Source organism: Arachis stenosperma, chromosome 10 (genome assembly GCF_014773155.1).
Source record: "Arachis stenosperma cultivar V10309 chromosome 10, arast.V10309.gnm1.PFL2, whole genome shotgun sequence".
Classification (NCBI taxonomy): domain Eukaryota; kingdom Viridiplantae; phylum Streptophyta; class Magnoliopsida; order Fabales; family Fabaceae; genus Arachis; species Arachis stenosperma.
The window spans coordinates 114,524,939-114,537,181 of NC_080386.1; the positions used below are offsets into that span (position 1 = coordinate 114,524,939).

At 34.9% G+C, this 12,243-nt stretch overlaps 1 protein-coding gene across 1 annotated transcript; it reads left to right on the top strand.

Moving 5' to 3' along the window:
- Positions 1 to 8,342: 8,342 nt before the first annotated feature.
- On the top strand, positions 8,343 to 8,786 carry LOC130957512 (uncharacterized). Its single transcript, XM_057884365.1, has 2 exons — positions 8,343 to 8,547; positions 8,596 to 8,786. Exons 1-2 carry the CDS (start codon positions 8,343 to 8,345, stop codon positions 8,784 to 8,786), a joined length of 396 nt encoding a protein of 131 aa, XP_057740348.1.
- Positions 8,787 to 12,243: the final 3,457 nt, after the last annotated feature.

Below are 12,243 nucleotides of genomic sequence, written 5' to 3' on the forward strand. Positions count from 1 at the left end.
AGATATATTTTTAAAAAATTTAAAAAAGGATATGATTTGAAAAAGATATTATTTTTTTAAAAAAAAACTTGACAACTAAGATATGATAAGATAAAATTTTGAAATTGAAATATGAATTTTTATGAAAAATTTCGAAATATTTGCTTAAAAATAGTTAGAAAATATATATTTTTTATTTTTGAATTTTATGATGAAAGAGAAAAATACACAAAAGACACAAGACTTAAAATTTTTAGATCTAATGCTCCTTGTTCTCGAAAATTTTGGAGGGAAAACACCAAGAAACACCAAACTTAAAAATTTTAAGATCAAAACACAAAGAAGACTCAAGAACACTTTGAAGACTCACAAGAACAACAAGAACATGAAGATAGAACACCAAACTTAAAATTTTTAGAAAACCACAATAAAATTTTCGAAAACTAAAGGAAAACACCAAGGAACACCAAACTTAAAAATTGACACAAGATTTAATAAAAAAAAATTATTTTTGAAAAAGATTTTAGAAAGAAAGACTCAAAGGAGCAACTATTCACAAGAACATATACACATTTAACAAATGCATGGACTAAACAAAAGAGAAGTATTTTTGAAAAAGTAGTTTTAATAATAAAAGTATATTTTTTTTTCGAAAACAAATTTTTTTTTTGAAAATCAAATGAGAGACTCTAAACACAGCAAAATAAATTATTCCTAATCTAAGCAACAAAATAAACCATTAGTTGTTCAAACTCGAACAATCCCCGGCAACGGTGCCAAAAACTTGGTGCACGAAATTGGAAATCACAATTCTTCACAACTTCGCACAACTAACCAGCAAGTGCACTGGGTCGTCCAAGTAATACCTTACATGAGTAAGGGTCGAATCCCACGGAGATTGTTGGCTTGAAGCAAGCTATGGTTATCTTGTAACTCTTAGTCAGGATAATAATAATTCTCAGTTTTGATTGGTAGTAAATAAAAAGCATGGATTAAATAATACTTGTTATGCAATAATGGAGAATATGTTGGAGTTTTGGAAATACTTTGTCTTTTGAATCTCTGCTTTCCCCTTGTCTTCTTCTTCATGCACGCAAGGTTCTTCCTATGGCAAGCTGTGTGTTGGTGGATCACCGTTGTCAATGGCTACCATCCGTCCTCTCAGTGAAAATGGTCCAGGTGCACTGTCAGCGCAGGTTCTCACTCATGCTGGAATAGGATCCATTGATCCTTTTGCGTCTGTCACTACGCCCAACCCTTGTGAGTTTGAAACTCGTCACAGACATTCAATCTCTGAATCCTACTCGGAATACCACAGACAAGGTTTAGACTTTCCAGATTCTCAAGAATGCCGCCAATGGATTTTAGCTTATACCACGAAGATTCTGATTAAGGAATCCAAGAGATACTCATTCAATCTAATGTAGAACAGAGGTGGTTGTCAGGCACGCGTTCATAGGTTGAGAATGGTGATGAGTGTCACGGATCATCACATTCATCATATTGAAGTGCGAATGAATTTCTTAGATAGAAACAAGCGTGTTTGAATAGAAAACAGAAATAATTGCATTAATCCATCGAGACACAACAGAGCTCCTCACCCCCAACAATGGAGTTTAGAGATTCATGCCGTCAAAGAGTACAAAGTTCAGATCTAAGAATGTCATGAGGTACAAAATAAATCTCTAAAAGTTGTTTAAATACTAAACTAGTAACCTAGGTTTACAGAAAATGAGTAAACTAAGATAGATAGTGCAAAAATTCACTTCCGGGGCCCACTTGGTATGTGCTGGGGCTGAGACTTGAGATTTTCACGTGCCTGGGCTATTTCTGGAGTTAAACAACAGGTTGTAACCTGTTTTGGGCGTTTAACTCCAACTGGTAACCTGTTTCTGGCGTTTAACGCCAGAATGGAACATGGAACTGGCGTTAAACGCCAGTTTACGTCATTTATCTTCGAGCAAAGTATAGACTATTATATATTTCTGGAAAGCCCTGGATGTCTACTTTCCAACGCAATTAAGAGCGTGTCAATTGGACCTTTGTAGCTCCAGAAAATCTATTTCGAGTGTAGGGAGGTCAGAATCCAACAACATCAGCAGTCCTTTTTTAGCCTGAATCAGATTTTTGCTCAGATCCCTCAATTTCAGCAAAAAAATACCTGAAATCACAAAAAAACACAAAAACTCATAGTAAAATCCAGAAATATGAATTTTGCATGAAAACTAATGAAAACATACTAAAAAGTAGCTAGAACCTATTAAAAACTACCTAAAAACAATGCTAAAAAACGTATAAATTATCCACTCATCAGAAGATAATACCCAAAATTCTAGAAATAATTATGGTAAAAATGCTGCAAATACTTGTACGAATTCTGGTGCTAGTAGGCAAAATCCAAGCCCTAGAAAGTCACAATCACAACCCAACCATAAGTAACCACTAGCCGGCTTCTATTTAGTCTTCTTCTTGGTTATACGTAACCTATGGCCACGATGACATTAGTGAGTGATGGTTTTGTGCCTCCAATGTGGTTTGAAAACGTGCCAATTATGATGAATTATCAACTCCTCTTTATCAAGATATAAGTCGAGATACTTTGGTTGGTTCTTCGCCAAATACTACAAGCTTTATGGCTTCTTTTCGACAACATATGGATGAAAGCTATCATGATCTAGTCAATTTGTTAACTCAATAAATGAATACTATCTTGAACCCCGTTATAACTGACACTAATACTAAAAATGATCAGTTAGCCAGACAAGTTGAACGAATTATCAGAATCGTTGATTATGACAAAGGGAATTGGAATAATAACAACTTAGAAATAGCCTATGATAAACCTCAAATAGTTTGACGTGATTAAAATACTGATGATGTTTTGAATAAGATAAGAAGTCATCATCATTAATCAATACCAGATGACTAGAATTGTCAAAAATATCCTCGATGAGATAGGATAAATGTGGAATATATCAATCAACCTTATTTCATTTCTAAAGCTATTAAAAGACAAGTCATTGCAAATTTCTCGGTTGATTGGCCAGACAATCTAAATGACTAAGAGGCAAATTATTTTTGATGGTTCTAAACACAAAAATTATGCTAGTGTTGGCATTTTAATTATATCGTCAAGTGACATTTAAATTAAAATTTTTGTTTGAATTGAAATATCCTTATTCTAATAATATGGTTGAATATGAAATTTTGATATTAGATTTAGATATCTTAATTTACAAGAGAGCACAAGATCTTAGGAACATATTGCAAATCATATTCAATAAGCACAAACATCCATTTGCCAATTTGATGGGGATTTCCAATTAGTGCTAAAATAATTATCACGAGAATTAAATGTGCTAATAAAGTGCTAGAAAAGTATTTGTCGACGACATAGGAGTTGTTAGTATTATTTCAACAAGTGTCTTTAACTTATATCCCAAGGATTTTAAATGAAGAAGCAAACAAATTAGCTCAAATTACTTTAAAATATAGAATTTCTTCCTATACTTTGGATAAGTTGGCAGAAATATAAGTCCTTGTGCCAATTAGAGAAACGGAGGTAATGACTATAGATGAATGGGATGATGATGATTTGAGAAAACTTATTGCTACATATCTAATGAATCCTAATATAGAAGCTAATCGTAAGTTAAAATTGCAATCAGGAAGTTTTGTGATATTAGGAGATGAGTTGTACAAAAAGAGTGTTGATAGAAATGTTTTGAGGTGCTTAAGCAAATCTAAAGTTCTGATTTTCCTTGGTGAAGTCTATAAAGGGATTTTTGGGGCACATCAAGATGGTAAAAGAATGAAATGGGTACCCTGATGTGATCGAGTATACTGGCCATCAGATAGCATCGAGTATGCAAGATCATGCCAAGATTGTCAGAAATATGGGGTAACCCAACAAGTGCCTACTTCAAATTCACATTCGTTCACTAAGCTTTGGTCATTTAGAGAATGGGCTTTGGATCTAATTGTGATTATTCATCCCCCTTCTTCAAAAGGTGATAAATTCATTTTGGTTGCAATTGAATACTTTACTAAGTGTATAGAAGTTATATGGTAGACATTATACGAAATGATGTTATTGATTTTATTGAAAAGTTCATAATTCATTGGTTTGAAATTCCCTAAACGTTGAGCATTAACCAAGGAACAATATTCATCAGTCGATATATAAGTAATTTTGCAACATCAAGAAATATAAGAATGATAACCTCGACACTATATTATGCACAAGCAAATGGTCAGGTGAAAGCTACAAATAAAATCCTAACTAATTTAGTTAAGAAACATGTTGGTCGAAAACCGCAAAGTTTGTAAACCCAGAAAAATTAATAAATAATTAGCGAATAAATTAATTACTATTCAAAGAAATTGGAAAAATCAGTTTTTATAATTTAGAGGAGTAGAAATATTAAAAATACGAATTTTGACACTAATTTTAAAGATTTTGACCTAAGATCGGACCAACGGGCTGAATTGATTAAACTAGACCCAAACTGGGCCCAAGGCCTAACCCGTTCACTCCCTTATAAGTAGCTTCAGCCACTTCTCCCTCGATGAAAGGGAAATTCACATTGTGGAGTGGAGAAAAGAGAAATCGATGTAAAGAAAAAAAACCTAATGTCTCTGAAAATTCAATCGTCCATAATTTTCAATCTGAAACTTTGTTTGACGACCCAACAGTGGCCACATATTCGTCTCAGAATTCTCTTCAATTCTATCTAAACAAAGTAGTAAAAAATTTTCATTTCTCACCTAGTTCTCTCTCTCTTTAATTTTGTGATTTTAGAGTTTGGGTATTGAGGAATTGAATGATTTTGATGGTTTAGGTGAACTTTAGCAGCGGATAATCACTGAATTTTGTCCAATTGATCCGTGGATAAGGTAAAGAACTGTTGAATCCTTGTGGATTATTTTATTAGTGAACCCTATGATGATTATAGTGATATTGTATGAATTAGATTGTGTTCTTGTTGATTTGGAGTTTAATTGGACGGTTTGGAACGAAATCCGAGTGATTAAGCTTGAGGAATTGACGTTTGGAAGTTTGGAGCTTGTGAAAGGAGAGGTTTTTGAGGTGTTCCGAGCTTAGGAAGAAATCGACCAAGGTATAGTTTTGGTTTCTCGTAGTTAGTGTTTAATGTCACATGAAAACTTAGGTTAGAAGACCTTAAGATAGGAATGAATTGAATGAATTATTGATGGATTGTGTATATGGTATATGATGTGTGGTTTGTTTTTTGTAAATGATTTGCTATCGGAGTTGGTTGGTTTCGAAAAAAGATTTAATATTAGAATTGGTTTGGTTTTCAAATAATTTGATACTGGAAATGATTTGAATGACTGAGAGGTGTTTGGTTTGGTGGTTGGGACCCTTAAAGGGTGCCAGAAGTTTGAGTTTTAGAGGAGATACTGCCAAAATTTCTATGAAAATTAGAGTTTTGATTTGAAGTGTTATTTTAAAAGAAAAAGATTTTTATGTGGCTTGTATATTTGAGACTATTCGTTGACCCTCTATCGCAAGATGTGACCGGATACTTTAACTCTCCGGGTTCTCCCATGGGCATGCATATATATATATATATATATAGAGAGAGATTTTAAATATTATATTTGAGCTTAGAATTTGACTCCATGGAATATTATTGAGATTGGTGTTTGACTCCATAGAATATTATATTTGAGCTTGGAGTTTGACTCCATGGATATTATTTTTGAGTTTGGGGATGTGCGCACAAAGGGACTGTCCAATGGTTAACTACCCGGATATGTCGACTTGGCTATATAACCGACAGATGAGACTCATCAGCCATAAGACAGGCATACATCATGTGCATTTGTATGTTTCTCTTGGGTGTGTATTGTTTTGGTTTGCATAATTGCTTAACTCTGCTTATCTACTACTTATTCTATTTGCTGTAATTGCACCTCTATCTGTGTTTTCCTTGCTTGAATTGTATGTGTATATTTTCTGAGAAACCCCTCTTGGCGGAGGTGTGAGGGGTTTGTTCCACCGGTGATTCGGAGGATAGGAAGAGACAGAAAGTGAAGTGTTAGGTTAAAGTTAGATTTAGAACTTGAATATCTTGGAATACTTAATTTCTGGTTTAGTTAGATCTTTAAGCTGAAATCTGAGTGTCAAAGTTCTAGGAATACCTTTGCCTTTTCCGAGACCTTTTAAATTAACTATGTGGGCCCCTTTAACATGCTGAGAACCTCCGGTTCTAATTCTATACATATTTCTGTTGTTTTTCAAATGCAGGTCAGGAGGAACATCGCTAAGCGTCTGGAATTTCCTGTGCAAGTGAAGTTTAGTTATTTTAAGATGTTGTATTTTGTATTTATGCTATGTATATATGTATATAGATTCTCCGATGTATATATTTTATGTTTATCCCTCCTAGAGCTTGACTTGGAGAAATATGTGTTTATTCTGTAGTTTGAGTTATATTTTGGGTTGTATAAATATATATAATTATATACTTTGGCCGGCCTTAGCTTCGTAGCTCAAGTCTAGAGCTTGATATATATGTTTTGGAACTCTGATTTGTATATTATGTTTTTAGCCTTCTTTTGACCTTGCCTATCCATTTTACTCTTATTCGTATGAGTGTGACACGATTTTTTGTTTTCGCTCTTGCTTAGCTTCTTCTTCAAGGCTCCTAATTACAAAATTTTTTCAACTATACTTATGTACCTATTTTACTTTTAGAGGTCGTAATACCTTGCCACCTCTATTTTACGACTTAAGCATAAGGCTCTGTGTGGTAGGGTGTTACATCATGGTATCAGAGCAGTTCATTCCTGTAGAGCCTGAGGGACGGACTGACTATACTTCGGGGCATACTCTGGGTGTGTGTATATGCTAATTAGGATATCTAATTGATATATGTGGCATATTTGTTTATGTGCACTCATTTGGGACTTTGAAGAATTAGACTTGAGATATTGAGACTGAACACTTTGATATCACTTGTTAGGTGTGAACAGGAACCAAATGATGGCTCATGGACGCGGACACGGTTGAGGCAGAGGCCAAAATAGTAATGTGAAACCTGAAACCACTGTGAATAATCTCATGAACTTTACGAACACTCTGGAGAACATGGCGGTTGCCATGCAGGCAACGGCTGAGGCCCTTGGTCAGCAAGTTAATAACAAAAATGGGGGTAACGGCGAAAATGGGCCGATGAATTTAGCAACTTTTCTGAAGATAAACCCTCCAATCTTTAGAGGAACCACAAACCCAACAAAAGCTGACAATTGGTTTCAGGCAATGAAATGAGCCTTGCAAGTGTAACAAGTGCCTGAAGCTCAGTCTGTTGATTTTGCTGCTTATTAGCTGATGGTTAAAGCTCAATGTTGGTGGCAGGGGACCCGACGCCTTCTGCAGCGAGATAATATTGCAATCTCTTGAGATGTATTCCAATCCGAGTTTTATAAGAAGTATTTCCCAAACTCAGTGAGGATGGCGAAGGAGATTGAGTTGCTATAGCTGAATCAAGGTCCTATGTCAGTGGCAGAGTACACCAATCGGTTTGAAAAATTGTGTCAGTTTTCTAGGATTTGTCAGGGTGCTTTGGGGGATTTTGAAGAATGGAAATGCATAAAATATGAAGGTGGTATGAGGAGTGACATCTTGAGTACAGTGGGCCCGATGGAGAATAGAGTTTTCTCTAAACTGGTAAACAAAAGTTGAGTTGCTAAGGATTGTGCAAGAAAGGCCATTTCAGACAAGGATGATCACCGACCTTTTGTTAGGAGAGATTAAGGGAGGAACTTCAGACCTAGAGGACAGAATTTCAAGTGAGGAGGCTATGTTTCGCAGCCACATCGGGGCCATAACACCTTCCGAAGATTTAACAATAACAACCAGGGAAGAGGCAAAGAAAGGCGAATTCAGAATCCTCTGAATAACCTGACATGTAAGAGATGTGGAGCATATCATCCGAACACTCTATGTAGAGCTGGACTGGTGTATGCTACTACTGTGGTGGAGCTAGACATCTGTCCTAGAACTGTTTGAACAAGATGAGGTATGATGTCGGGAGAACATAGCAACCAGGGCGAGTGTTCACTACATCTGCTGTGGGTGCCGAGGGATCCGAGACACTAATAAGAGGTAATTGGGAAATAGTTAGTAAAACTTTAATTGCCTTATTTGATACTGGAGCATCACACTCATTTATAGCATTCGAGAAGGCTAGTGAGTTACAATTGAAGATAGTTGTGTTGGCCTATTATTTAAAAGTGCATAATGCTAACTCTGAAGCTATTGTGACTAGATTAGGCTATCCACAACTTTCGTTCCGAGTTAAACAACATTTGTCTATAATTTAATGTGTTTGCCGATGACTGGTCTTGATCTCATCTTGGGATTGGATTGGTTATCAAAGAATCGTATTCTGCTTGACTGTTATGAAAGGTCATTGCATTTTATGTCGGAAGGGTCAGAAGGACCGGTTGTGACGAAGAGTTATTATCTGAATTCTATTATTGTAAACTATAGCGGATGTGAATGTCAGGGTGTTATGCTATTAGCTGCAAATGTGTCAGGTGATGAATAAAGGTTGAATCATATTCTAGTTGTGAACAAATTTTCAGAAGTATTCCCTGAGAATATACCTGAATTTGCTCCTTATCGTGAAATCGAGTTTGCGATTGAGCTGGTTCCTGGAGCAAGACCAATTTCAATTGCACCTTACCGAATGTCGCCTTTGGAGTTGGCTGAACTTAAGGCTCAGCTGGAGGAGTTAATGAGTAAGAACTTTATTCTTCCGAGCGTTTCTTTGTAGGGAGCACCGGTATTATTGTTTAAAAAGAATGATGGAAGTATGCAACTGTGCGTAGACTATAGATAACTAAACAAAGTAACAGTGAAGAACAAATATCTATTGCCGAGAATTGATGATCTGATGGACCAATTGCTAGGAGCTAGTGCCTTTTCCAAGATTTACTTAAGGTATGGTTATCACCGGATAAGAGTAAGAGATGAAGATATTTCAAAAACCACTTTCAGAACTTGATATGGTCACTATGAATGTGATATCATTTAGATTAACCAATGCCTCTGCTGTGTTCATGGACTATATGAACCGGATATTCCGTCCTTTCCTAGATAGATTCGTCATTGTCTTCATTAATGACATTCTAATATACTCTAAGACTGAGGAGGAGCACTGATGAGCGGATAATTTATACGCTTTTTGGCATTATTTTTAGGTAGTTTTTAGTAAGTTCAAGCTACTTTTAGGGATGTTTTCATTATTTTTTATGTTAAATTCACATTTCTGGACTTTACTATGAGTTTGTGTGTTTTTCTGTGATTTCAGGTAATTTCTGGCTGAAATTGAGGGACTTAAGCAAAACTCTGAAAAAGGCTGACAAAAGGACTGCTGATGCTGTTGGAATCTGACCTCCCTGCACTCGAAATAGATTTTCTGGAGCTACAGAACTCCAAATGACGCGTTCTTAACGGCGTTTGAAAGTAGACATCCAGAGCTTTCCAGCAATATATAATAGTCTATACTTTATTCGGAAATTGACGACGTAACTTGGCGTTGAACGCCAAGTACATGCTGCTGTCTAGAGTTAAACGCCAGAAAAACGTCATGATCCGGAGTTGAACGCCCAAAACACGTTATAACTTGGAGTTCAACTCCAAGAAAAGCCTCAGCTCGTGGATAGATCAAGCTCAGCCCAAGCATACACCAAGTGGGCCCGGAAGTGGATTTATGCATCAATACTTACTCATGTAAAACCCTAGTAGCTAGTTTAGTATAAATAGGATAATTCACCATTGTATTAGACATCTTTTGACAGTTTAATCTCTTGACTGTTTAGCCTTTGATTATTCGGTCTCTTGATCATTCAGGGGGCTGGCCATTCGGCCATGCCTGAACCTTTCACTTATGTATTTTCAACGGTGGAGTTCTGCACACCATAGATTAAGGGTGTGGAGCTTTGCTGTACCTCAAGTTTCAATACAATTATTATTACTTTCTATTCAATTCTCTTTTATTCTTATTCAAGATATACGTTGCAAACACCTTGATGAATGTGATGATAGTGACACTCATCATCATTCTCACCTATGAACGCGCGTGATTGACAACCACTTCCGTTCTACTTTAGGCGGGCGCATATCTCTTAGATTCCCCAACAGAATCTTCGTGGTATAAGTTAGATAGATGGCGGCATTCATGAGGATCCGGAAAGTCTAAACCTTGTCTATGGTATTCCGAGTAGGATTCCGGGATTGAATGACTGTGACGAGCTTCAAACTCCTGAAGGCTGGGCGTTAGTGACAAACGCAAAAGAATCAATGGATTCTACTCCAACCTGATTGAGAACCGACAGATGATTAGCCGTGCTGTGACAGAGCATAGGACCATTTTCACTGAGAGGATGGGATGTAGCCATTGACAATGGTGATGTCCTACATACAGCTTGCCATGGAAAGGAGTAAGAAGGATTGGATGAAAGCAATAAGAAAGTAGAGATCCGAGAGGAGCACAGCATCTCCAGCCTATCTGAAATTCCCACTATTGATTTACATAGTATTTCTATACCTTTTTATTTCTATATTATTATTAATTTTCGAAAACCCATAACCAATTTAATCTGCCTAACTGAGATTTACAAGGTGACCATAGCTTGCTTCATACCAACAATCTTTGTGGGATCGACCCTTACTCACGTAAGGTATTACTTGGATGACCCAGTACACTTGCTGGTTAAGTTGAACGGAGTTGTGTCCACACATAGTTGAAAAAGCAATGAATTTTACAAAATACAATAACAAAGGAATCACAATTTCGTCCACCAAGTTTTTGGCGCCGTTGCCAGGGATTGTTCGAGTATGGACAACTGACGGTTCATCTTGTTGCTCAGATTAGGTAATTTTCTTTTCAAAATCTTTTCAAATTTTTCTTTTATTTTTCGTTTTTTCAAACTTTATTTTCGAAAAAATAATAAAAATCCAAAAAAATTAATAAAATCATAAAAATCCAAAAATTTTGTGTTTCTTGTTTGAGTCTTGAGTCAATTTTTAAGTTTGGTGTCAATGCATGCTTTAAAAATTTTCTTGCATTTTCGAAAAATTCATGCATCATGGTGTTCTTCATGATCTTCAAGTTGTTCTTGACAAGTCTCCTTGTTTGATCTTGATGTTTTCTTATTTTGTGTTGTTTGTTATTTTTCATATGCAATTTTTGTTTGTTAGAGTCCATGCATTAAAGATTTCTAAGTTTGGTGTCTTGCATGTTTTCTTTGCATCAAAATTTTCAAAAATATTTCTTGATGTTCATCATGATCTTCAAAGTGTTCTTGGTGTTCATCTTGACATTCATAGTGTCTTGCATGCATATGTGTTTGATCAAAAATTTTCATGTTTTGGGTCATATTTGTGTTTTTCTCTCTCATAATTAAAAATTCAAAAATAAAAAAATATCTTTTCCTTATTTCTCTCCAAATTTTCGAAATTTTGGGTTGACTTGGTCAAAAATTTTTAAAATTAGTTGTTTCTTACAAGTCAAGTCAAATTTTCAATTTTAAAAATCTTATCTTTTCAAAATCTTTTTCAAAAGTCATATCTCTTCCAATTTTTCCTCTTTCTCGAAAATTTCAAAATTCTTTTTCAAAATATTTTCAAAATCTTTTTCTTATCTTTATATTATATTTTCGAAAATATGCTAACAATTAATGTGATTGATTCAAAAATTTGAAGTTTATTACTTTCTTGTTAAGAAAGGTTCAATCTTTAAGTTCTAGAATCTTATCTTGTAGTTTCTTGTTAGTGAAGTAAGTAATTTTAAATTTTTGAATTAAATCTTTTTATCTTTTATCATATCTTTTTCAAAAATTTGATCTTTTTCAAAATTTGATTTCAAAATATCTTATCTAAACTTCTTATCTTCTTATCTTTTCATTTTTGATTCAAATCTTTTTCAATCAACTAACTAACTTTTGTTGTTTTTATCTTTTTCAAAACCACCTAAATACTTTTCCCTCTCTAATTTTCGAAATATCTCACCTCTTTTTCAAAAATTCTTTTTGTTCTAAATTTTAATTTTAATATATCTTATATTTAATTTTCGAAAATTACTAACCCTTTTTCAAAATTATTTTCAAAATTCTCCTCTCTTTTCTTATTCTATTTAATAATTATTACTAACACTTCTTTCACTTCTCTTTATCTAAAAATCGAACCATTCTCCTTCCTTATCCCTTTTCTTTTTCTACTAACATAAA